Source organism: Drosophila subpulchrella, chromosome 2R (genome assembly GCF_014743375.2).
Source record: "Drosophila subpulchrella strain 33 F10 #4 breed RU33 chromosome 2R, RU_Dsub_v1.1 Primary Assembly, whole genome shotgun sequence".
NCBI classification, from domain to species: Eukaryota; Metazoa; Arthropoda; class Insecta; order Diptera; family Drosophilidae; genus Drosophila; species Drosophila subpulchrella.
Window position 1 is genome coordinate 2677897 of NC_050611.1, and position 27985 is coordinate 2705881.

General features: G+C 39.3%; 2 protein-coding genes across 2 annotated transcripts in view; one reads left to right on the forward strand and one right to left on the reverse strand.

Annotated features, from left to right (window-relative positions):
- Positions 1-27985, reverse strand: part of LOC119551111 (5-hydroxytryptamine receptor 2A) — a 64517-nt gene that overhangs the window by 9814 nt on the left and 26718 nt on the right. Inside the window, exons 2-7 of the mRNA XM_037860291.1 lie at positions 25804-26461; positions 24760-25437; positions 21805-21938; positions 19220-19329; positions 5137-5326; positions 4923-5060 (exon numbers count right to left, since the gene is read on the reverse strand). Of these exons, the coding sequence (XP_037716219.1) occupies positions 4923-5060; positions 5137-5326; positions 19220-19329; positions 21805-21938; positions 24760-25437; positions 25804-25828 (1275 nt within the window). The 5' untranslated portion in view covers positions 25829-26461. The remainder of the gene's footprint in view (positions 1-4922; positions 5061-5136; positions 5327-19219; positions 19330-21804; positions 21939-24759; positions 25438-25803; positions 26462-27985) is intronic.
- On the forward strand, positions 19530-21617 carry LOC119549456. The gene is made up of 2 exons (XM_037857556.1): positions 19530-20183; positions 20475-21617. The coding sequence occupies exons 1-2, from the start codon at positions 19530-19532 to the stop codon at positions 21615-21617; spliced, it is 1797 nt and encodes a 598-aa protein (XP_037713484.1).

The following is a 27985-nucleotide window of genomic DNA, read 5'->3' on the forward strand; positions in this document are numbered from 1 at the left end:
ATACTTTAAGAGTCAAATCACTATTCAAAGTTCAATGTACCGCAGTGTACCCATATTTCGACCTTCTTATTTTCTAAATATACCCCTTTGTGTGCGTATTTTCGTCGCCTTCAATCCCACCAAATTAAAGTAATTGAGTAGTCCAACCCTTTGCCATCGGCCCCGTCATCTTTGTCGCCTTCGGTTCGGTCTGTTGACCCTTAGGCCAGTCGATATTGCTTTAAATAAATAAAATTATGCTGATTTTGCCTTCGTGTGCGGAACTTTCAGCGACGGGGAAAAGGGTTCCGAGTCGCTGGCGATTCAGGATTGGTGTGAATATTTGCACAAATAGTATTAAATGGGCTTACAGCATAGCCCCATGCGTGTGACCTTCATTTTGCGGGCCAAAAACTATAGGAAAGTCGAGCAGCAAAGTGCTCGTCAAGTGTCTTGTGGGTTGCGAAAGTGGGAGGAAAGGTCTGCGGGTTGAACGGTCAGATAGCTTATTAAATATTGAAGAGTTTAAGCTTAATTAGGCACAAGCAGAAAAGGCGGTAAGATGAGATATCCCAGTGGGAGGTTGAAGTCTGTCCGAAATTAATAAATAACAGGCTTCATCTTCGGTTAAAGCTTGGGCTGGTATTGAATTTCAATTGAAGCCTTGAAGGAGCCTTTCATTGAATCTTCACCTAGATAAATGCGAAGCGAAGAGAAAAGCCATCATTGTCATGCCAAGGAAAACAATGGCGGGGGAAGATTCCTTCGGGGAAAACTAAAGTATCTACGCACTCGTGTGTTACTTAAATACCAAAGCAAACATGGCCAACACACACACATGCACGTGATAAGGGCGATAAGCGCTCTCTTTTCAACAGTTCAGCAATAACGATAAGGATGCGGATACAACCTCGGCTCAATGTGAATTTTATGCAGATGTGCTGTCAGCCGACTGTTTTTCTGCTTCTGCTTCTTTTTCCGCCTCTGTGTATTTAAGCGTTTGCATAAACGATACACTCGTTTCTAGTCCTTAGCCATTTCTGGCACTTTAGCTAATTTATGTAAATTGTTTTCTTATTTAATTGTTTTTCTTGCCGAGACACATGTTCGGCTTCCGAAAAAGAAACGCTTACGTGTGTGCGTGTATTCAATAATGTGTTTTCATGCGATTTATGTTGGTCCTGAGTGTGACAAGAATGCTCTGGTATTAACTACACTGGGCAACAAAATTTATGGCTTCAGGAGGCCAAGGGTCCCGCTGCGAAGGCAGCTAGGCGAAAATTAAAATAAATCCGCAATAAATAACAGCAAAATCAAATGCAAACTGAGCCTCAACAGATATATAACAAGGACTGCATTTTTTGTAAAATTAATTAAAATGGATGTTTAGATTTACTTTTAAGTAGAGCTGGGTAAAGTAACGATGGAATATTTGTACTTTAATTGCCAAAAACAATTTCAGATTGCATACTAAAAGAATGGATTTTTATAAGAATAGTTTAAAATTCCCATGAAATGTGTACAAATATGATATTTCTATGATTTGTCTGCAAATTATTTTTAGTAAAAAAATACTATCTTAAAACTTCGGTATCTATAAACTTAAATTTCCTTAAGTTTTATTTATATTTATATTCTGATTTTTAATAATTTCATCTTTTATATACTTTACGCATTTTTATTAAAGGGCTGCCTGGTTCATATGTTATATATTTTGCCCAGTTTTGCTGTTGGGTTTGTTGGACCCAGACACAAACACGTCTTTGTGTGTCGCAGATGGCGAGTTGGCCAAATATGCTTTTCACTCATGCGACGTCCAGTCCTTGACTGTTTTGTCACATGTTTGGCTATGAAAATAGTGTCAATATCTGGAGCAATCAATTCGAGATGTTGTTGCAAATGCGATTGTGATGATGGTGTGTGTGGCCAGCCCTTGGGCATTTGGACGTTTGCAACTCAGCCTGCGATGCTGGATTATTAATAACATTTGCTGACCGCTCGCCCGGACATAATGCCAATAGCTGAATTACAGATAATACCTGCTTCCCTTAATTGCCATTTGCCTGCCGCCCCACTGCCTTCCATCAGTTAATTGCAAAATCAATGTGTGTGTTTGTGACCGGCATAAAAATTACATTTCAATTAAAAATACAAACATTGAGTTATGTTCGGGGAAAATTAGTTTCAGCCAATGATAGTTACATTTGTGAATTCGATTAGGGCGCTTTGTGCCGTCGAATTATTTAGCAATTTGCCAATAAACATACCGAATGCAAATGCAATTAGCTCGAAATTTATGTCGGGTAAAGCCTTTTTAGCGGGCTAAAATCGAATGTATACCCTCGTCACGGGGCAGGAAAGCAATTTTCGATTTGAAAGCATTTAGTTAAAAAAAGAAAGAATAAAACCAATGAATAACAAGTCGCAGGTCAAATGCCCTTTTCTGGGGATGGAAAAAGCCTCGAATGTCGGGAAATCTTTTCAATTCGATCGCATGGTCAACAGAACTGGTGTAAGGGATATATCAGATGTGTGTGCAGGGTAAATATATTCTAAAATCAACAAGCAAGGACAGGGAACCCGACTAGTGAGTGGCACTAAATGGATGTGGATGTGGGCGGTGGGTGTGGATCTCTGGGTGTGTGTGCTGTGGGTGTGCGGGTAAGTGTGTTGACATGTAACTAAAGCACGCATGTGAGGCTGGATTGGGCCGGACATCGGCGGAGGACATGGGAGCAGGACATCGGGGCAGGACTCGGCACGGGACAGGACATGTGTACGAATGGCAAATAGTGGACAACTTGCCTTGTTTGCGCATTGAATTTGTGATTCCAATGACTTTTTGCCTTAGTCAGTGTGATATGCACACACGTGGCCTTATACAGATGCGGTCAAAACAATAGAAAGGTATCAGTTAACAATTACAAACTAAAACGATTAAAAACTTAACTTAAATTTTTTTGAAAACTTTATCACCATTTCGAATAGTTAACAGGCAAACAAAAATAAGAAGTAAAGGTGGATTTGATGACGTATGTAAATAGCTCGAGTAAGACATTTAGGCCCGATTTCTAAATGTCATGCTAACTTTTGTTCTTGAGTAATAGCTTTTTCGGAAAAAACTAAGATTCTCAATGTCATGTTACTATTTATAAAGGTGGACCTAATGACATATGTATAAGCTCGAATAAGATATTTAGGCCCGATTTCTCAATGTCATGTTAATATTTTTTTGTGTTAAATTGTTTTTTTTTTTTTTAATTATATTTCTCAATATTATGTAAGTTTTTATGAGAAGAAAGAAAAGTATTCAAAAATAAAAATGTCTTATACAAAAAAATTTAATTGTTAATATAATTGTATTTATGTAAAATACCTTCACAGAGAAAATTCTGACGTTTTCATCTAAGTTGAAAATGTTCGTAAAAATAGAACGACATTTTTAAGTTGAAAATGGTTTTATTTTGCTCGAATCAAGTTGAATATGAGGTATTTATATACATTGTATAGCTCAACAAATAAACTATTAGTTCAGTCCGGAGTGTTTACTTAAAAAATGTTATAAAACTCAATTCTAATATTGAGAACATTGATACCAAAATGTACTTACACGGTTTTTGAGAACGAATGTTCTCAATTCAAGAACAGTGTTCTTGGATATTTCTCTCTGTGTTCGTTTCAATGGAATCGCATTGCCCCTCTTGAAAACACCACTATTCTTCTGCCCAAAACTGTACATGAATGCCCATGTGTTGGTAAGTGGTTGCAAACATTTTTACGTCAAATGGTCATTTTCAATTTGGTAAGCACCGAGCTTAAGCTAAGTAGCATCTTGCCGGCAGGTCAAGTCAAGATTGAAGAAAAATAAATAAAAAGCCTGGGCGAAAAAGTCGGTTAGAGGGCAGAACTAAAGAACAATCTCTGGATACCCTACTGCGTGTTAAAAGTTAAGCAAAGTCAAGCGAAAGATTCTTTTGCAGCGAAAATTAGTTTTTAATTTCGTTGATAAACAACTTGGAACTTGTTGAAAATTCTTTCTTCGGAGCGAAAACAAATTACAATTTGGCCAGACTTGCCCCGAACACATCCTGTGCGTATTAGTTTGACCAGCTGACGCATTAGGGCAGAAACTTCTGGCCAAAGGACTCATACACACACTCTCGCAAGTCAGGACAAGCTGCCACTTATCGCTCAACTTTCGGTCAAGAAGGCTTTAATTTCCACGTGGCGAATGCTTAACTTAAGCTGTGCTGGCCCCAGCTTTCTTGGCTTTTTCTTCTGGCTATACCAATGTCCTTGGCCATGCATATTTCATCACTCGGGATGATACTGCCTAATTACAGCCCCATTCCCTTTGGGTTTGGTGGCCTGTGCTATGCATATTTAAATTGGACAGTATAATTTCGTAAGGTCTGCCTCAAGTCATGTGCATAGAAATTTCTGAATGTTGCCTGCGGTTTGGCCTTTGACTGACCCTTGTGGTTTGGTCGAAACTGTGGCCTAAATGGGCGCGGTTCGCTTCGATCGGGGGCATAATTGCAATGGCCAGGCTGTGGCTTTGACTTGAGATGCGAATTTCGAAGGCATTACAGGGGGCTAAATTAAATTTTGTATAACGTTGAAAGTAGCTAAATAAGAATGACATCGTATGTAATGTTTTCCACCTTGATTAAAATATTTTATGTCGGTTTTTAATAATATAAGTGTTTAATTTTGTTATTAAATATCAATTATTACGTTACGTTCGAAACGAAACGAAATTATGATTCAATTATTTATTTTACTTGAAGTTTGAAGCATATTTGACTTTCCTTAGGTAGAACAACTACCTAATAAATACAGCTGTCCACCAAGGTAAAGTGTCTATATATGTACGCTATTAAGTCCGGTCAATTAAGGCTGTCAATCGATTGGGTTTAGTGAATATAAAGTCTGCACTTTACCTGATTATTATTGACCGCCGCTTCGACGGGTCGCGGTCTTCGGCGATGAATGCGTTTGCGGGCCGTTTGATAGATTTTCCAGTACAACGCCAGGATAACCAGCAGTGGCACGTAAAATGTGCAACAGGTGGCAAATACCTGCAAAGGCCAAGGATGTGAGGGTGTGAGTAGAGGACGCCTGAATGAACAAGGGCTTTCGCTTTTGTCTTCCCACCTGATAGGAAACATCCTGCGATACCATGCACTTCTGCTGCTCGATGCGTTGTAGATAGTCGGGATCCTTCCAACCGAACTGGGGCGCCAGGGAGACAATCACCGCGGCCGTCCAGACGCAGAAGATCATCATAAAAACCCGATTGCTGGTTCTTGAGTGGATATAGTCAATGTTGGTCACCGCCCAGTAGCTGAAAGAAAAATAAAACAAAGAACCTTATTTAAACTTACTGTAAGGACATATATAGAACGCATTTGAACTAAGTTAAAGATCCAACTGCAGCTTGTCCGAAATTGTTGCCACTCAAACATACATTCACAAATATCAAAATAAAATGTTGCACAAATCTAGGCGCTGCCAAACATTGAGATACAGAAACACACAGATACAGGCGCACAAACACTATTGTACAGACCCATATGGCAGGGCGACAAAGTAAAGAAACGTGTTCGATATTCAGTTTCCGTCTCACAGTTTTCCGCAGCGCTTTGCGAGAACCTTTTTTGTTGGTTTTTCTATTTACCGACCGGGCCAAAACATGTTTTATGTATGTCCGCGTTCGGATATCGGTGTGTGTGTGAGGCATTTTTAAAATTTCCATTTTTCGTAGCTGGGAAAAATAAGGTTAGTCTACTCATCGATGTTGTGGCTACGGAACTTTTTAAACGGAATGGTTAAGAGCATCTTTAGGAACTCACGCTTAATGATAACAAAAATTCAGCTCACATTCTCTTGTGTTTGGCTTACTTTTGGCCCAGTTATCCCAGCTTTGCTAAATAAAATTGAGTTAGTAGTGGCTATTATTGCTTATGCTTGCATGTTTGAGAGGAGGGCGTTTCCCATTCGATTGAATCCACCTAGGAATTTCTACAAGCTAGTTTCCCGTTTGCTTTGGGTTGAACAACATTCCTAAACGAGTTTTAAAATGATACGTGGTCTGTATAACACTCGAACACATAAGAAACGTCTCTATAGCAGAACTTTTTCGAGAGCGATGTGTATAATGTGGTCTTACGGCTGATGATGTTGCCATTAAATTGCTAATAGCCGTGAAAGTGAAGATTATTTATTTACACAGATAGAAACGTGGAATTTTTGTAAAAGAAATTTAATGTCATTGAGGTATATATCTATTGCCTTGTTTTATTTCTATAAAAAAATATGAGTTCGAAAGAAAGCTTAGTACCCTTGCTTAATTTGAAGAATTAAAGTGGGACTTAAATATAAAAAAAAACTTAAAAATAATAAATATTTCTAAAAAGCAACACCATTTTCAACATTTACGGAAGCTGTAGGACATTTTAAATATGTATTTCAAGGGTATGGCGATAATCAGTTGTCTCAAAAATATGGTTCCAACTTGTTATACCTGTTTATCCTATGTACAAAAAGGTGCTTTAAAAATGTTAAATTAAAATGATTATTTTGCGTAGAAAGATGTTTCTTCTCATCTGCGTTGCGGCTTGTGGGAATTAACGCCAGGAAACCACAAAATTTCAAAATTTCTCACATGCCAACAGGAGAAGGCTCGAGTTTCCTTCATTTTCTGATGCCGCGCTCTGACCGCAGAGCTTTAAGTGGCAGCCAAAAACAACATCAACGTCGACCGGAGCACGGCAAACACATGTTTATGTATTAATTAAATGCAATTTGCATAAACAAATATTATTTTGCCTTGGCGAGAAGGCAGAGAAAGTCCCTCCGCTCGTGTGTGCGCTCGTGTAAGTTGGAATCAACAATTAAACGAGTTGACTAAGCACTCGAAATGAGCCATAGATGGGATCTATATATGTGGCAAGGGTAAACCGATGTGAAGTGCCCTTTCGGCCATAGAGCATAATTTAATTTGTCTACAATTGAGCACTCAAATGACAGCTTTATAAATATTTGTAAATGGCGCTGCGTGAAAGCAATTAAGTGCCACTTAGTTGCGGGAATTCAGTAAACTAAATCCGCATTAAATTTTTTGTATATTGAAGTGTTGAAACTGAATCACCCTTTGCTTCTGACTCCTCGCGCATCACGCATACGCCATGTGTGCTGCGCAAATAATAAATAATAATGAATGATGATGACTGCTGATGGCCGATGACTTATGTCTGGGCGGAATCTGACTTTCTAGGGAACCAGCCAATATATTCCGGCTAGTCCTCTGTCTAGGACAACTCCAGCAACCAACAGCCGGTCCACATCGGCCTCCTTCCCCAATTCATTAGCATAATATAATCGACTTCAAGTTGGCAATTTTGATTGACTGCTTAAAATTAATGGAATTTTGTGATTTCGCTGTCAGTGCTGCGCGTGATTGTATAGGTAGTATGTTTTTATTTCCTTTTTTTGTATCCATGAAAAGGGCTTTTTGAAAAGAATCGCATGCTGTGCATACGCAATGAAAAATCCATGCAAATTAATAGCGAAACCTAATAAAGTGTCTGTCATGCTTTTGTCAAAGTATTGCCGGGCCGCATTTTATATAACTTATACGAGCAGTGGATAATAATTTGTTATAGAATGAAATATGCTCGCCGGCTCCGTCCGACGTTAAAATTCAATTGAATCGAAGTCAATCAATTTGTGCGAGTATCTGACGACGTTCGTCGCCAAGTTGAGTTTGAGTGATGAATTACAACAATTTATTTGTGAGCCAAACAATTTAAATGCGATTTTCCATTATGCTTGTCTATGCCTAAGTGTGTATTTTTTTGGGCCGGAGTGTGTGATAAATGTGCGGCACTCGAGTGTAACACTTTTTAATGCATTTAAAAATTGCGCGCCTAGCACACAAGAAAGTCATTACTCTTATGGCTACCCAAAGCGAGAAAAATGAAAAGAAAATTTGTTATGGGGAGGGCATTTAGGGTGGAGAAAGTGGGTATTTTTTGTATTTTTACTAAGCTTTGCCCAATTTATTTAATGATGATAGCGCAAATATAAATGTATATTAATATTCTTTTATTAATAAATAAGGCTAGTATTATTTTCCGTTTGTTATTAAAATCAAAAACAAAAGTGCATTACAAAAGAGGTCATATAGATATTTTTTGAATAGGGGTTTTGAGGGTGAAGAAAAGGAGTTATTTTTGTAATTTTACTTAACTTTACCCAATTTATTTAATACTCTGTTATTAACACATTGAGCTAGTATTATTTTTCATTTGTTATTAAAATCAAAATCAAATCAAAATAAATGATTATAAAAAATGATTTAAAGATATTTTTTAAATAGGTGTTTTAAGGGTGGAAAAAAAGATTTTCTTTTGTATTTTTAATTAACTTTGCCCAATTTATTTAATGATGTTAGCGCAAATATAAATGTATATTAATATTCTGTTATTAATACATTGAGTTAATAATCTTTTAAATTTGATATTAACATCAAAAGAAAAAGTAGAATATAAAAGATTATTTATAGATATTTTTTTGAATAAATATAAATATTTGTTTCTATCATCATCATTCCATTTAAGCCCCAGTAGAGCGCTATGACGATTCTTTTGCCAACAGGCCGCAAACTCATTAATACAAATCCATTTAGAACAAAAGGCCGTGAACACGGCACGCTTTTTAAGCTATCCATAATTAATTGAAATTTTATATATTGTCAAGTGGCGACAGTCAATATTTATCTACGCATCGGATCGCTTGATGGGGTTTTTTGCAATTCCCATTTCAATGCATATTTGATGCCTGTCGCCTGCTGTTTGCGTTTTATGCTTTATGGCTTTGTTTTCCAACCTATAGAAGAATGGGATTTTTTCCGCCTTTTATGGCCGATATCTCCCCTCAGCTAATCGATTGCATTACATTCGAAATCAGCTCAGTGTAGGGCAGGAAATAAAAAACAAAGGCATAAACAAAAAGTTGATTTTATTCACCTGCGGCTGCCCCTTCTTGGTCGTCGATTTTCCGTGCTGTGAACAACGGAAAATGGTTGGGTTGATGGGTGTACGTGTGCTGGTAATAGTTTTGTTTTGTTATAAGCCCTGCGGCATCTGTGGCATGATTAAATTTTTGTAAAACTCCTTGTTCCCTTTTCCATTCAACAATGGCTGGAGTACAACAATAGATAGGGAGCCCATTTTCACCTCCGAATATTGTGTTCTTCTCCAGGCAGATGTATTGTAATTAAAGTCTTAGGACCAGCATAAACCATTAGCAGAACACCAGGCTAGCGGGCTTACAAAAATTTTCAGCCATATAGTAAAAGGTGAGTGAACTCTCGGCGTACCAGTCTTTTTGTTTTATTTTTTATTATTGTTAAAAACAATAATAGTGCTTACAATTAATTGATTAAAAAGAAAATCTATCAAGAGGGTTAGATAAATCACTAGTGCTTATCTATAAAGGTGTCTAAAGGTTTAAAATAAGTCAGATTAATTTATTCCGAAAGGTAACGTTTTTTTTCACTGCACACTTTTAAGCAACTTTATCCGTGATTTCACAATCATTGCAATAATAATTATCAAATTACATTATTTAAACGAACTGTAATTTTAAATTTACTCATGAATAAATCCTTACCTTTATTAGTGTTATCAGTTGCTTCATGCGGAAACAGCGATTTAATGTACAATTGTATTTTTTTGGTTGAGATGTCAAACTACATTAGTTATTTATTCGCAAAAAATGTAAGTCCAATGATGTTGAATCGGAGTGATATTAAAAAAAGTATTTTATTTACTATAACCACTGGAGGTGTCAAATGTCTTTGCTCCGAAGATTCTGCCATCCCCAATAAGCCTAATTCTCCCATTTTTCATTTTCCTTGTTTCTTTGTTTTTTATAAGGATTATTGCCACTGGGCCTCGATTTGTTGGACTATTTCTCGTGTCCTCGGATTTCAATGTGTCTGTTATGCTGACAAGCGGCTGGTCCACAGCGAAATTCAATTTAAAACGTGCTTACGTGGCCAAGTTTCAAGGAAAACGGACAGGCGGCATTACCGCGTTCTGCTCCTCGAGAGCTCAGTTCGGTCAACACAATTTAATATTGCAGGCCAAAGGACTTGATGCTGCGCCTCCAGGATGAAATATTGAAATATATAACTTTATACACTTTTATATCTCTTTCCGTTTCCTGGTTTCTCTCGGCTCGGGTAATTTCCCATATAGTACGCGGAGAACAACGGCAAGTTTTGGTTTATTCTTTTAATAAACGCAACAGGAATTATCCATAAAACATTGTGCTGGGCCACGCTAAAAGTTTTCTAGTTGCCGCACAGCTGGTGCAGGATGCGTCTTTTCTTGATTACAGGACCATTTCTTCGGCCCAGAAGTGTACAATTGCGGGCAAAAAGTGTATCTAAGAAAATTTGATATTAACAAATTTTAGAAAATGTTTAAGCTTTTTATTATTCTCGACCGACCATCAAGCCGTGTATTAATATAACGTCGTTATAAAAGTTAAAATTTTAAAATAAAAATGAAGTAAATAAATATTCCTGTCTATCATTTATGGCTACTTAAATAGTTTAATTAATACAAATACAAAATTCCATTTTCTGGCTTAAATAAATAAATATGCTTGATCGGACAACCTGAGCTGTTTTAACTTTGTTAAGGGTCTGTCCATATATTACGTAATCATTGATTTTCCGATTTTTGACCCACATGAAAAAAATTAATTTGACTGGTTCTGTAATATATGGACATCCCCTAATATTTTCTAAATATTAAAAGAAAAATATTTTTAAAATTTGTTACCATTCTTTTAGAAGAAAATGCAGAATAGTTGCTATTTTCCTGGCCTCAGGTGTTCGGTGTGTGGGAGTTGCGTGCGTAACCTATGCGTGCCCCAAAGGGAGGCCAGCAATTGTAATTTACGACTCGAACACACACGCAGACAAAAGGCGGTTGGCACATGAAAAACTTATGTAAATTACAAGCAGAAAACAAAGGACAGGCAAAGTCTGCTGGCTGCTCCCCGAAAAAGAAATCCTGCCGCCTTCTTGCCGCGAATCCCTGGGCTCCCAGCGCTTGTGGCGTGCATCCAAGTGTGCTGATTACTGTCTGGCTGCCCTGCTGCGCTTCCTGCGAGTCCTTATGCGTGTCTGCATCCCTGTGTTCGGGCTGTTTTCTTTCTGTGTGTGTCTATTTGCGTATTTGCATTTGCATTGAATTGGATGCATGCAGCCGTCTCAGACCTCATTATGAAGGCCCAAGAAATCGTAGCACCGTTTCTTAAGAAATTTGTTTCTTAAAACAAATATTTTGTAGGTACAATTTTTGCATTGATAGATAGATTTGGCTGTGTGGAATGAGTAACAAAAAAAGAAAGAGGCTACCAAAAATGTGTCTGGGAAAAACAACGTTATTAAATAAAATATGGGTGGTTATTTATTTTTTGGACACACATTTTGTCGATTCTTAACGAAAAATTAAAAAGGAAATATGTTTTCTTATGTTGCTAGAATATTATATTATATTATTTTGTTTTAATGTACGTGATCATTGTTTAAATTCTTTAAGTTATTCTTAGTTTACATTATTATTTTCAGCAGCTCGTATATTTAAGGATTATACTTCTAAAAATTAATTTGTACACCATTTTTCTGTAAATTCTTGTTAAAAGCTTGTTATTGGAAACTAGTTGACCGTTTTAAATTACTGAACCACTCGTTACCTAAAATGAATAATATATTTAAAGTAGTTTAAGCAGTTTGGGACTGCTCCAACAGTAGCCTGAATATTTTATTATACATATTGAAATTTGTTATTCCTGGTCAATTATGTTCAATTAACTCAATTACAGGTTTTTAAATTTTCCAACGATTTGCATAATTGTGTGGGCCATTAGGCCACGGGACTCCGTTTGAAGACTTCGCGGAACGGCCACTTAATTATATTTAATAAGCCTAATCGTCGACGTCACTCGGACGTCGCCTGAATCCGGTTTGCATAATTATGCAGCAATTTGCATGTTGCATGCTGAATGTTGGTGGTGCAACAAAGAAGCAATGGCCTCCGAGGTCGGGCGAAATGTAATCCTTAATTAGAAAACGATTTCCCAGGGCTCAGTGCAAAGACGAAAGTCTTGACAAAGTGGATTTCCATGTTTCCTTCGGGGATCAGCGGGCGGGATCCAATGGAATTTCGTGTTCAAGGGGCAACAATGAATTAACCAGTTGGCTGACTGGCTGGCTTCTTGGCCCGGTTCTCTTGGCCATTTGCCTTCGAGTTTCGCCTTGGCTGCGCTACGGTTCCGGCTTAGTCCTGCGGTTTCGGCAAAGTTTTACCCATGAATCCGGGCAAGTTTTGTGCGGGAGGAGATCCAAAAAACCGACCATTAATCACATGGCCAGCACGGCAAACTGGGCTAAACTCAAAAATAAATACAAACGCTAACGCACACACTTACTTATGGCTTAATAAAAACCACAAACTTTTCAATGCAACCGGCCAAAGGAAGATGAAAAAGCTTTCTGTTAGTTTTCTAATGCATTTAGTCCTCGGTTGGCCTTTTAATTTAACTGGAAAATTTTAATTTATCTTCGGTCACGCCTTGGAACTTCTCCTGCTTCCTTTTACTGTTCCTTTATTTGATTTGATTTATTTGAAATTCAATTTACTCTTCGCACTGATTAATCATCCCAGGGCAGCCATTATTTTGATTTATGCGCCGAAACAAACAAAAACGGAGGAACGAACAACTTGGCCAAATTGAAATTACGCACTTTTGGGGTTAGCCGCACAGTGACAGTTATAGAATTGTAATTCATCTTGGCTGCGGTCGGTCGGATTCTGCTTCTGTCTCTATATAACCCTCTCCATTTTGGTTTCGTGGTTTACCAGTCTAAATGGAAATATTCATAAAATTGCTCAGCACACACTCTGCGGTCTCCTGCAGTTTGTTTTCTAATTGCTTTGACATTTCATTTGAAAAGTTCTCTAGAACGGATGCAGAATCAATTAAATTGAGGAAATAGTAACCATGAATTTCGAATTCTCTTCGTCCTTTATTGGCAAATAATCTGTTGATGCAGCCCCGAAAAGCATGAAATCAAGTCACTCATTCGGTTTCACTGGCTAAACTGGAACAGTAATTAAGGCCTTCTCGAACGCACATACCCACACTGGTCATTTATGGCCATGTGCTTGCTGGGAAATATTGATTTAGGCATTTTGTGATGTTGCCACTCAAATGCATAAATCATTAGAATTATGTCAAGCCCTTCTAATCGAGATTGAATAAGCCCCGTAATTTACACACTGACTGACTGCCGCACACACATGCAGTCCCGCACTCACGTGAAACAGCACTTAAAGCCATTTCAGTTTGTTTGTTTTATGAACTTGACTCTGTTTGTAAGTTCATCAGACACAAAGAAGGGGAGAGAGGAGAGTCAGAGGGGAAGTCCCAGCTTTAAATGTCACAAACACCTCATTCCGAATGTCCTTGTAACTATTACTTTCTTGAAACACATATACTACATGGACTACACTGGCAGAAATAATACAAAAATAAGACACTGAAGTACTGCACTTTGACAAGATTCTATTAAAAAATATATATTTGTTGAATAAGTATTAAGTATATGTATATGTTTTAGAGAGTGTTTATTTAAATTACTAGTAACATTTAAAGTATTAAAGTAATAACATACTGACTTGTTTTTTACACTTTTTAGGTCTTTACATCCTAATATTTAAATTATAAATCTTTATATCCTTACATTTATAATATTAGTCTTAATATCCTTATATTTTTAATATAAGTCTTTATATCCTTAAATTTATAATCCAATATATCAAACACCCCCTATTTCCCTGAGTGTTTGGAATTATTTAAGTGTGGAAGGCATTATGTGTCTTTATCTCTTATGTATTTATAATCCAATATATAAAAACTCATTTTTTATATATTTGTTTACATTTAAGTGTGGAAGGCCTTATTAGTCGTTATATCCTTGTATTTATAATAGAATGAACCAAAAACCTTGTTTTTCCCTGAGTGCTTAGGTTTATTTAAGTGTGGAGGGCATTAGAAGATAACGTAAATGTCTTAGTAACATATCTGGTTTTATTGCTCGGTTGCTTGGCTGTTTGTCTTGTTATTGCCCTGTCTGTTTGTTACTTTGTCTCATTAAACATTTGAAAAGAGACTCACACATTACACACATTAAATGTGCAAAGCAAATGAAGCGTAGTCAGTAAACGTACGTTAGTCACCTCTTTCGCCCAACTCTCTGTGTGATCCAGGAAAACTAATTATACTGTTAAATGCGTTTGTTTAACTGCCAATTTAATTAAGGTTATGCTTTTGTTCTGGCCAATCCCTAATCTGCCAGCTGAGCTTGTCCGACGACCGACCGCTACCGTTTTCCCAAAAATTGGTCCAACATTTGTGCAATTACAAAAGTTCCCCCTTCCCCGGACTTCACACCGCACATGAAAGTTGTGGCCATGCGGTTGCAAGGGTTAAGGCATGGGGTTCAGGGGGTTAAGAGGTCAGCGGTGGGCAGCATCCATTGCCTAAAACGCAACGCGACAGCATGAAAATTATGTAAAATAAGTACAATGTGCATTTGCACTTAGCCGAGCGTGCACAGTGGCAGCGAAAAGTTTTCTCATTTGCGCTAAGTGAATCAAAATATTAGCACGAAAAAATGCACATGAATACCGGCAGAAAGGTTATATGATATTAACTAAAATGCTATAAGCCGATTATAAAATAGAGTGCATTCAAATAATTATGTTAGAATTGAAAATGTTTATTTTTGTTAACGTAATTTAAAATTAAAAATTTTTGGTTTTCTTGTAACATATCTTCTTTAAACATAAAATATTAACAAAAAAGTTGTACCTAAAACAACTTGCAAACAAATAATATTAACCTGATAATTAATCTTTGAAATGTCCAGGGAATAAATTCAGAAAAATATTACTAGTAGTTAAGTAACCCTCTATTGATTGAATATAATAAATTTAAATAAGATCTATGTATTGAATTGTTGGCAGGAAATTCGCTTGCATGAAAATTTAATCTCGTGCCCATTGTTGTATTTTTTGCATTCACTATTTGGCTTTCGACCAAGCCGAACAAAAAAATAATCGTGTGACAAGAGCAATTACAATTACACATGGCACACAGCACATGGGACGCAGTGGTCGCAGTCGCAGTTGTAGTTGTAGCTGTTATCCTTATTGTTGTACTGTTGTTGTGGTTAGAGTGGCAACAACAGCAGTAACACCGAAAATAACTACAAGCGGAGCAACTTGGGGTCCAGACCATCGGCGATGGCAACGAATATGAACATGTAATTAAGTTTTAAGTGCTAAATTGTAAAATATTTACGTAAAAACTATGTTAACTTAATTGAAATTTAATTGAATATGTCATAAATGTGTGAACAGCGACAGCAACAGCACGAGCAACATGAGCAGCGATGCGCACGAGCAACATGAGCACGGCAGCAACATGGCCGACAAACTGTTGGTCAATGTGGTTAGCAGTCAGCAATCAGGATAGTCCCATGATCTGCCATTTCGGGGTGCGGCAAAGATGGAGGGGTTTTTTCGGGCTTCGGCGAAAACTTGGCATTTAAATGGTTTCGACCGGCCTGGAACGCAAAGCCGCGAGGCATTTATCATTCGGGGCGGCCGTTGCTTTTGTTGTTGGTCTCGTGTGCTGCCACTAATAATGACGTCAGCAGCATGCAGACCATGAAATTTATGCACATCGAGCTCGAATGTTCGAGTGTGTGTGCCTGAAAGCCTCTTCTATATGTGCATATATTCCGAGGGCCAACAGAGTTCGACAGAATCGGCCGAAACGTTGGGTCAGTGCCATGAAGATTAATGTCCGGGCGCCATTTGTTGGTGCGGGATCCCAGTTTCGGTTCCTTTTATTACACAAAAGAAAAAAAATGATTTCGTAATTGATAAAATATTTGCAAAATAAAATCACTACTATCAAATATTGTTCAAAATGTACTAGCTTGCACATTTTAATCTGCGGCATGGTCACACTGCTCCTTTGAATCTCAATATGGGCACATTTCCTTTTATTTGACATATTTTGCAATCTCTAGCAAAGAAATACAAATATTTAAAGCACTATCGTAATCCGTTCATTAAATATATGTTAACTTGTTTCAAAGGAAATGTTTGCTAACTTGAATTATTTGTATGTAATATATGTAGTGCCAAATGTACTACTTTTACAATATAATCAGTAGCTTGGTCACACTGCTCCTTTCTATCTTAATACGGGCACGTTTCCTCTAATCTCACTGATTTTCATAGCTCTAGAAAACAAATACAAACATTTTCTGCATTCAAGAATTTCTATTTCCTTCAACAAAATTCGCTTTTGGTAAAATTTTTTCTGTGTAAGGGCTTTATTGTGCTGGCAAATAGTAAGGGAAAAATTCCCTGGAAATGCTGCTCAGTTTACTCGCTCTTCGTTTTCGTGTTCTTTGTTTTATTTGCCTGTGAACCTCCTCCAATCTCCAGTTTCTGCAAATACTGTTGGCACTTTGTCTTAATTGCTTAAAAATTACTGACATGGAAAATGAACTCGGAAAATGTTAACCATTTCCCCCAATGCCCCAGCATCATCGCATTGTCAACGATTCGGCTCTCCTAACGGCAAATACTTGCAAATATTATTGTAGCCGAATGTCGGCAACTATTTATCATCCAGTTTGGGCGCCCAGGAGTCGGGGACCATTTGACAAACTTAATTTATTAATGCACTGCTCCCATCTCGTTTCATCCTGCCGTAAATGCCTGCCGCTTGCTTAAAAGCACATTAATTTTCATTTCATTTGGTGATAAAACAAAGACTTTCCATTTTAAATATCTAGTGACAACTAACAAATAAAATGAGCCCCCAAGTCCTCTCTGGGTAATTGTTTCCCCCACTCCGGATGGGACCTAACTTTAGCCCCAAAAGTCTGGACCTGAGCCGGGGGCCTTTTATCTTGACGATGATGTGGCACTCGGGCGAATCATCATCGCTGCTGTCATGCCTCGTCATTTGCATACTTGCCAGCAGAAATGAAAGTGGTCCATTGCCACTTCCCGCTCCACAAATACAGAATACCCAATCATAATGTGAAGTGGGACTTGGGCTTTCTTTTCGGTGTCCAGCTGACAGGCGAGTGGTGTTTGCGAGGTGCCAAAGATAGAGCGAGTCTCTTATGGAATGTTAAAGCCGGGGCTTCGGCTGATTGATATGCATGCGAAATCTAAGCATCACTTGGCTTTGTTTATTGACAGGCAATTTGCGGAGCCAGCGCTTCAATTTGCCAATTGACAGCCGCATCACAGGGCATCAGCGGGATTTTACGGGGATGTTCCCTCCATACCTGACCACCACTGGAACAAACACCACTCAATAGCACATTATATGAAAACTCAATTTAATTTGAAAACCCGTTAGAGGTTGAAAACGAATTTCACAAATGCGGTGTGGCCGTATTTAAGCATTTGAATGCATTAATTAGTCACAAAAACAAATAGGAATACATCTCTTTGTATTAGTACACAGAGAGAAATGCTTGTAAATATTGAACGCGAAATAAGTACGAAAAAATGTGTTTAAAAAAATGTTTATTATTTTTGTATTTTATATTTAAATGTTCAATTGATTTTTTAAATTCTGATCTATAGTATAGTTTTGCAAGTTGGTATACATATTCATTAGCTCGTATGGTAATTGTAAACGTTGTAAACTTGGATATAGAACGCCAAAGGTTTTATTATATTAATATTTACAATTATGCAAATAATTTATTTAAATATGCAAGCTATAAACACATTTTGTTGCGTGTAGGCTGTTCAATTTTAATGAGTCGCCCCCCGCATGTTGCGTATACGCCACGTTGCAGTGGCAAAGAAAGCGATTTGCATTATTTATGGCTCGGCTGGTTGGTCGGTGGCTCTAATTGAAACCACCAAATAATTGGCCCGCATCGACCTGCAGCTAAGCCAATTAATGCGACCATATAATTTCAGCTCATGCGGGAATTGGCCAACGGCAGCTGGAAGCTCTCAGCCCGGAGCCCAGTTCCTAATAAAATGAAATGGCCCGGTCAAGTGCAGCAAACATTTTGGAAATTACAATGTCCATGGGAGATGGGAATGGGGATGGGGGCGTGGCCGGGGCGCCGGCCTTTGCATTTGAGTGTTCATTAAACACACAACAGGCAAAAGTGTCACGGGTAGCAGCCATTCAAACTGCATTACGTATACGCCGTGCGGGCCGATTGGAAAATTGCGCCAATCTTGCTGCTAAGTGCCCATAAAACTGCCAGCTAGGACAGCTATATTTCCACTACACCAGCTTTTTCCCCATTTTCCGATTCGTTGGAAAACGATTTCCCACTTCCATTGTCATTGGCGGCAAGTGCACGAAAATTAGCTGGCACTGGATGCTTGACAATAAAATTGACATTCGCATCGACATCGAGTTCGCAGTGCCACCCTCCGCTTTCCCCAAGTGAATAATGCAATTCGTTTTTCACTGTTCTTGCCCTGCCCTGCCACGCCTCCTCGTTCGCCCTTCATTGTTTGCCGTTTTGCGTTCTGTTTTTTAATCGATTGATTGAAATGTTTGCTGCAAATTGATTGATGGCATGCAGCCAGCCATTTTCCCATACGAGTATGTGTATGGTGACCATATGCCATAGCGGGGAATATGTTTATTTAAAATTGATATAGCCATCGAGTGACAGTTGAGTGCGGGGAACAAGAAAATGAAAAAAACAAACTGCAGAGATACCTCAAGTGTCTTTAAATTTCAATGTGCGAGGTCGACTATCCATAAATAACCACTCTGTGATTGCAGGGCATTCGTCAGTCGCGTTGCTTCCCATAAATGGGTGTATGTTTTAGGTTTACTTTTCTTGCATTACTGGATTTGTAAGGAGATTTGACATGTTAAAAACTTGATTGATTGATTCGCTTAACTCAAACACACGCTGCTACATTTTCTCACCCATACTAGCAAGTCCGGATACGTCTATATTTAGGGAGGCAGCCCCAGAGCTTACGGCTTGTCTTACACGCCACTTACAAGCTGACTTGTGGGGCAATTTATCAAGAGCCCGGAATGGGGGGAAATTGAAGTAATTACTTACCGATCCACGGCAATGGCCACCAGATGCAGAATCGAGGCTGTGCAGCAGAGGACATCGCACGAGGTCCAGATATCGCACAGTTCGGGGCCGAGTATCCAACCTTGGCTGATCTGTGAGCATGAATAGAAAAGGGGGTGGTCATAAAGCTGGTTAGCCAAATAGACAATAAAAGTTGATGGCTTATTAAATTTGATGCTCCCCAAGCATGGAGTGTAAAATGTAATGGCTTCTAATAACAAAGCAAACAAGGGTTGCAAGGCTTTAAAAAGGGTCAACTTTCGAGCGATGGCTTCAAAGTCGAAAAGCAACCATGGAGTGTCGATTCTTTGTACGGAACTTTGTTCTTTTTGGCCTCATAGCCAGCAGTCAACTTCGGATAGTAGTCAAAGAAGTAGAGAACAACTTGGACAACGAAATTAATTCCTTTTTTCAAATGATCAATACATTGGAGGGTGTCATGGGATTTTATTGTGTGATCACATATACAGGCAAAGTCGATTTGAGTTCTTCGCTCCAGCAGCGTATTATGGAAGCATTTCCCTTGCCAATTTATACCGTTGGATCGGATCTGGGACCGGTTAATCACCATTACCTGAGTGCGCAGAATATGGTTGTTGCCCTTTTTACTGGCCTGGATGATCCCACTCTGGCAGCTCTCGATGACACAGAACTTCGCTTTGGCAAGGTGTTTGTGATCCTTATATATGCTCCACCGCCGAACGCAAAAAATACCTTCAATATGGATTTTATTCATGAATTATTCAGCTGGTGCTGGGGTCGGTCGTTAGATCGCGTAGCTCTCATTGCTCGGGGCAAGTACGAGACAGAGTTATGGTCCTTTTATCATTTGGAAAAACTACGCCCATTTCAAACTGAAAACCCTAGAATGTTTTTGCTTACCCTTCGAAGAGATGACTACACGTTTATACTTCAAGCTGTTAATGATCCTCCAACTATTTTTTGGGTGAGTTCGATTCTTAGCAGGTGAAGATTTTTAAAGCTAAAGATATTTCTGATTTGAAGAGTATGAAATCGCGTTTTCACAAGTTTCAAGCATCAGCCAAGAACATAAATTTGGTTGATATTTTGTTTTTAAATATAAGACTCTTACATATTTTTAAAAATTTGGACACTAAATCGTAGAACTGCCATAAGAACGATTGGTAAATTTAAGGCAAAGAATTTTTACAAAATCATTCTAATATTATTTTATTTTAATTATCTTTCCGTTTACAAATTTAAACTTCACTTGCAGTACAATTCTTCGGAACAAGCAGATGTGACTAACGGTGGCAATATTAGTTTGTCCGGCCCCATTGGTCTGATGATGGTAAATTTCATGCGCTTCCTTAATGTGACCATGGAAATCATTCCGGTTCCGGGACAACAGACATCTCAGTACGAGATCTTTCATCAAACAGATGGTCGGAGAGTCGACGTGGTGGCCAATATGGTGGACGACAACAATCTCAAATTCAGCCCCGTGTTGTCGGACTTAAGACTGTGCGTGTTGGTGTCCAATCGGAGGACTATTCCCGTGAGCAAATACATAGGCAGAGTGATAAGCCCCGGCGTTCACCAAATTGCGATCCTTACGAGCTGTGTCGTTTTCATGATCAAGTACTTGTCACACGGTCGTCGATCGCTTTTGGACCCGTTCTTCAACACCCTTCGATTTAACCTGGCTTTTCCGCTGGCCGACTTTCACTTGAATCGACTGCCTATAGCGGATAAGTTCATAGAAGTATTTTCATTTTTTTTCATCAGTCTTATCGTCAGTTCGATTATATCAATGTTGTCCACCGTCTTTACAACGGGCATTTTCGAGCCTGCGATCACAAACGCAGAGACATTGCGAGCCAGTGGTCTGAAGATAATGACAGACGATCCAACAATACCGCAGGCTTTTAAGGATGATATTTTACCGAGCTCACTGGCCGACCGGGTGATTCTTGTTGACTTTCCCACCTTGTTCCACCACATTATCTCCCTGAACGACAGTTATGCCTACGTGGTGAAAACGCCCAATTGGAATTCATTTCGACTTTACCAGCAGCGTATGAAGTCCGAGACCCTAAGGATTGTTGGGGGAGAACTCTGCTCCAAGAGCCGACCCCTGCGAATGCCCATCCATCCCAGATCGCCGATAAGGTTCTTTTTTCAATATTATTTCGAAAAGATTTTCGAGTCAGGTCTTTCACAGAAGTGGCGGGAGATGGGTTTTCAAAAGTACCGAGAAATAAAGAGCTTACAAAAATTGCCCATAGACCATGATATGATTTCAAGACCGCTGACAATTGAATTTTTTAAATCTTTTATACTGCTTTACATAGGGGGAATGGCTCTCAGCACATTGGTATTCATAATCGAGCTATTGTTAAACAGATATACACATTAGAATTTTAAGAAACTATGGAATCCATGGCTTGATGGTTTTGTTATGATGATGTTTGAATACTTATAACTTTGTGTATCTTGTATATCTATATGTTTATCTATTAAGGGTTCTGTAATGTTCGCTCTTGTAAAAAAAGCCTTTAAATAAATACAGCACCGCTTGCTCTTTCTTAGGCACCCTTACTTACCTCGTATACAGCTCCCAGGGGCATTACTAGACAGGCCACGAAGAGATCGGCGACGGCCAACGAGGCCACCAGATAGTTGGCCACGTTTTGCAGATTACGCTCCAGGATAATGGCCGCAATGACGAAGACATTGCCTGCAATGATCGAAAAGTAAACTCAATCAAATAAAGAGCACGAAGTGGGTTTGGGGTTGGGGTTTTGGTTTCGGTTCTTATGTGCAGGGCTTTCAGCAGCAGCCTAATTGCGAAAATTGACTTGAGACAGAAAGTTTTCGATTCAATTCGAGCTGCAGCTGATGACTGAAAGCGAACCAAGAACCGCAGTGGAACAGATAAAGTTTTTGGGAATTGGCAAACTTCTTTGGACGAGAGCCGAGAACCGAGAACCCAGAACCGGGACACCGATGAAATGGGAATCTTATTAAGCTTGTCCCCCAGCATTGCACTGTTGCAATTCCAGTTGCACTTGAGCTGGCAGACAAAGACAAAGTTCACAAAAGCCAAAATAAACGACATGAGCTAATCGCGCTGTCGTAAACTTTGCCAAAAGCCCCGGATCAGGGCGAAGGGTGTGAAATTGACGTGGGGGGAGGCTCGAAGGGCTGCTCGAGGGACTCGGAGAGGACACCACCTTTGATGTCTGCCTGTGCGCTTATTTTTCTTGACTTTTCTCGACTTTTCCACTGCCTTTTCCCCCATTTTTCTGCCACTGTCACCGACTACTTGTGGCGCACTTGAGGCTGCAAAAGAAAGACAGCCACTACAGGTGCGAGACATGCAATTTGTGGCATTGAATCCGCCGACAGTCGACGGCAGGTGGGCCAGGGCTCGCACACACTCGCAGGATTCGCCTGGAGACACACAGATACGCAATACACACACAAGCTCACACACACCAGGCGCATGCAATTAGATACTTGAGTGTCAAAGTGAAGGCAAGTAGACAAGCCTCATGCCTGCCAGCTGTTTCTTGCGTTTTTTAGTTGCATGCAGAGTCTTCGCCACGGGGGTCGCTTGTAACTGAAGAAGGTGTTTTATAATCTTATCATTCTTTAAATGGGAAAAAAAACACATAAATATAAATACTTAATTTAAATATATATTCTAAATTTAAAACAATACAAAATAAACTTTTTCTAAATTTGGAATTTGTGTATTTAAATTGTATTTTACTTTGTGGGTCCTTCTACAATATACATTAGAAAAGAAATAAAAAGAAAGAGAAGAGTTTGATAGTATCTCTATGGAGGGATATACAAAAAGAACAGATTGCTTAAATCAATTTTAAGAATTCAAAGCGCCTTTTACTTTCAGAAATGCCATCTCTTAAGTCTCGACCGAATCAGTTTAAGAACGAATGATAAGTAGGTCAAAAAATGTTACCATTAAATTAGTATATTTTAAGGCATCCCCCTCGCTCGACATTTGGTTCCGGGAACTTTTTATTATTTTTGTGCTGCTGAGTGACCCAAAGCGTGAAGCAATCTAGCTAAAATTAGCATTAAAACTCATTAGCATTTTCTTTTTAAATGCTAAATGCTGCTGCCGTCCCACTTGGACGGCGACAAAAACTGCAGAAGTTCAAAAGCGAGACAAGCTGAGTTTGAGCCAAGGAAAACTAAAGGGCAGGAAGAAAGGCCGGCGAAAGAGGAAAAACTAAGCAAACACAAATTAGTAGAAAATCAAAATGAGAGCAAGGGGGGAAGTGAGACATGTGAATGGCCATTGGGCCAATTCAGTCCGGATCCTTTGGGAGTGGCGTTAGCAATCGTAGCATACTTTTCAGCGCTCGTTATTTTTATTTGCCTCTTGACTTCTGTGCTGGCCGTTTTAAATGAAATGAAATGAAATCTACTTAAATTAATGAAATCAATTTCAGCCGGCTGCTCTGCTTATTTTGCTTCCTCGCCTCACTTTCATTTGTTACTGCTTGATTTTTATACGTTTTGTTTTGGAATTTACAACGTGAACATAAAGTTTTTTGCAGGAATTGGATTGTGTTGGTGGGGGAACTGTGATTGATTGATTGACTGTCAATTTTAATGCGGCATGTCTTTGCCTAGATGGATGCCGGTTTGTTTGCCATCGGATTTATGGCTAACTGCGTGTAATGAATGTAGCCAACAACAAAAGCGAAGGCCCTCCCATGCCCGTTCTCGTTCCTCGTCATTGAGCTGCCTTATTAATAACTGAGACTGAGCCGATGCCGCTGCTGCTGCTTCAGCATCTGGGCCATAATAACAACAATAATAAATAATATAAAATGCCCTGCCAGTATCATAAATATCAGTTACGCGTATTTTATTATCTACAACTGAAGCCGAGGCCCCCGAGTCCCCCTGGGTCCTCCTTATTGAATTGTTTGCCATATTCCCCAAGGATTTGGAGGCAAGCAGCAGGCGCGTGCCTGAGACTGGCATTCGAGGAATTTACTTTGGGGGGTTCTCCCTCGGCTGGGATACCGACTGAAATAATTATGTCTGTGTTTGGGCTTTGGCTTACACTTAAACCATTTTTAGGGATTTAAATATAATCTAGTTGAAATAAAATTTTTTTTAATTAAAAAATTAATAAAAAAGTGTTACTGTCTTGCTTTAAAACCTATTCTAATGTAAGCTATTTATTTAATTTCTTTACAGAAATTATAAAGATATTATCTAATTACTTTTGTTCAAAGTAAAAACTTCCGAAAAAGTAGTATTTTAAATTAAAATTTTTAAGTAAGTACAACCATCAAAAGATTTGAAAATACATATAGGCTTTTGCAACTGAACTAAAACATGTATGGATAGTTCCATCATCACCAGATTTGTGTACATATGGCTATACTTTTCTAAGAAATATTACTTTGTTTTAATTGGATTAAGAAGTCAAGTTTCCCAACATAAGTGTATAAGCTTAAAGCCAGTATTTTCTAGTGTTCCTCTCGCTTTTTCGGCTTTCAGTGAGTACTTACCAATTATGGTGACCAGTATCATCAGGCCGAGCAGCACCGACGTGACGGCCATTCGCAGCAGCTGCGTGAAGTCGTCCTCGGCCACTTTGCTCGTGGTCACATTGAGCCCGGCGCTGCCGTTGGCCAAGTCCAGCTGGCCACTCCGGTTCAGCATCATCTCCCCGAACAAGCTCGAATCGTTGCCCTCGAGGAGGAGCGTGTCATTTAGCAGCATGGCGCCCAGGCCGACGGCCACGTTCGTGTAGTTATTGTCCATGTCGATCAGTTGGAGGGCTGGCGAGGATGCGGCTGCCTCCTGCCTGGTGGTCAGAGCCCTGTGAGCCGCCTTGGCCGTGATCCTGGCGGCCGCAGCTGCCACCGAGGCACTGGCCGCTACTGCTGCCAGAGCGGCGGTGGCCAGCGGTGAGCCGGCGGCGGTGGTGCTCGCTTCGGTGGGCGGTGGCTTTAGCGCCAGGGAGCCCACGAAGTCCGGCCGACTCTTCGCGGAGCTGTAGTAGCGCTCGCTGTTGTTGTTGTTCGCGTCCTCCAGCTGTCCATCCTCCGTGACCGCCATGTCCTCCAGCTCCTCCTCCTCGCCCGGCTCCTGGCCATCGGTGCTCTGCTGTTCGGGATGTGGCTCGGCTATCAGAAAGGCCCTGTCGTTCACGCTATTCGCTATGTAGATGTAGTCGAGCGCATCTAGATTGGAGAATAAGGGGAATATACTATATAAGTTATGTGTAAAACACAGGAAAAGAAATCTTAAATATTTATTAATTTAGTTTAACATACTTTAGACGAGTCAGATATTAATTTTAATAAATTAACCCTTGCAGACAAGCTGGATCCAAGCATTGTGACCACTACAAATTAGTTTAAAGAGTCAAACAATAATAATTCTTGAAAAATTCAAAAAATTACTAGTTAATATTTTTTGATTAAATAATGGGTTTTGCAAACATTTGTTTTTGCTGTCTAAAAAGTATGCAAGAGGATAACCGCTTGGCCGTTCAAAGTATGGACTTAACGACCTACATAAGTGCCTCATTTTCCATGTGTACCCACCATTAAAGCTGGTCTCGCGCGCCATTTTGTGGATATTCGGTGTGTTTTTCGGGATGCTTCGCTCCGCTTAATTGCAGCCGCAGCGGAAATGAGGAGTAGACGGAAACGGAAGCGCGACTATGCAACGGCGATGGCAATGGCAATGGCCTGCTGGCGCATGTGTGTGTCTGTGTGGCTGGGTGGGTATCTGGGGTGGTGCCGTTGTTTCAGCTGGCGGCCACTCAGACACGCGGGACGGCACATGGTGACACTTTCCCTGCTTTCCCTGCTTTCCCCGCTTTCTCCACCTTCCCCGTGCTCCCCGGCGCTTTGGGTTTTTGTGCCAGCGTGTGCTTGGTGCCGGGCAGGATGTATTATCCTAACGAGCTTTCAAGTGTTTACACGGAGCGTTTACAATTTCGGCTTTTGGCTTTCACTTTTCTTTCCGACTTCCTCTTATTTGTGCTTTCTTTTTAGGTTTTTCTGTGTGGCAGTGTTGCTTTTGTGCTGTTGATTGTTGCCGACTTGGCTTTGTTGCTACTGCTGTTTTGTACTCTTTTTGGTTTATTTAAGCTCTTCCGTTTGCTGTCGTGTGTTTATGGCCCATTTGATGTGCTATTTTCATATCCTTGAAGTAAATTTCGCATCCGATTGCCTTCTGGTGTCTGCACTCTGCATTCTGCAAATAAAAATTCAATTAGTCAATAAATTTTCGAGCACAGCCAACTAATACTAATAAATAGCGAATTGAATTTCTGCGGCTGCCCTTTATTATTTTTTGTGTTTGCCCCTCATGTTTGGTGGAAAATAATTTCCTGTAGGTCTGCGGCATTTTTGGCTGCAAAATTTATTGTATTCAATTTCCTTTCCGCATTGTGCGTAAAGTGTAAATGAATTTGAAATGCCGCTGCTGCTGTTGCGCCCGCTTGTTAAATAATTTAACGCAATTTCTGCAATTACACGGAATCACTTGGCACGATAAATAAATATGAAGACTGGCAGGCCAGGCGTTCTTTTCTTTATTTTCTTTATTTTCGTTTTTTCTCACTTTTCCCCCAGGCCTGCCACACACGAACACGCACGCACACAGAAGCGCATTTACGCACACAAGCTCACGTGCGGGTCTGTGTGTGACTGGCGGAAGTACTGCGTGCGTGCGACAGGCGCCATTGCCAACGGCTTCTTTCGCCTTCCGCCCCCGCCATTTTCCTGCTCTCATTGTCCCAAAGTTGCGACAGAGGCAGCAAAATAAATTTAAAACGCATAAAAATAAGAGCAAAGGGGGAAAACGCCCAAGAGCAAAGCCGCCCTGGTAAAATGTCATCGCTTTTAGTTACGACTACAGCTATGTTCAGCACAGTAATTATTACACCTAATTTAAATATAATTTATAATTTGTTATTATATTTTATATGCTTGGTATAGCGTAGATAATAGCCCATTGTTTTAAAACTAATAGTTCATAATTTCTATTTTATGCAACTTATTTTAACAAGGTTGCCATACCCTTTAAGGTAAACCTTAACCTTACATTAATAAATACGATATAGATTGACATATGAAGTTAGTTTGAATTGACTCGAATTATTGGAGAAAATACAAAAATAAGATTTAGTTTGCAAGTCAATTTCCACAACTGCAACTAAATTCGGATTAAATTTTGCTTGCAATAATACACCATAGAAAACTAATAGACTGATAGATAGTGCAATACGTATACCAACTATAAATTTATAAAATTTGGATATTACAGCTTTATGGATATATATTTTACCACAACTGTGTGGTGGCAGCACACGTGCTCATGGTACACACTGCGGCGCCATAAAACCCTAGCGAGAATGTTGCATGTTTAATGTCCACGGAGTTTATAGTCCCAGGATCGCACTCTAGGTCAGCAAAGGGTTATGGCCAACTTACTGATATGATTTTTAGGGACCTAAAGGTAAAATAAGAAAAGCTACCCTACTTGCTTTTTGATTAATTAATTTATTTTTATGTAGTATAGGTAGATGCAGCTTATTTGCAATTAAACTTGAAAAAGCTTTTAGGCTTATTGCCAAAAATAGATTTTTAGACAGGGGATAATTAAATGTGTATCAGACTTAAAAATTACATATTTTCTTAGATATGGTAGCACCACGGTAAATGTGTTTTTCTCTAATTAAATTCTAAAACTGTGCTAATCAAGCCAACAACATCA

What these genes read in the sequence shown, in the direction of transcription:
- LOC119549456 (XM_037857556.1), top strand. Translation starts at nt 19,530, where the DNA reads ATGGAGTGTCGATTCTTTGTACGGAACTTTGTTCTTTTTGGCCTCATA. An exon ending in ATCCTCCAACTATTTTTTGG is followed by an intron (nt 20,184 to 20,474) that starts GTGAGTTCGATT and finishes CTTCACTTGCAG; the next exon opens with TACAATTCTTCGGAACAAGC.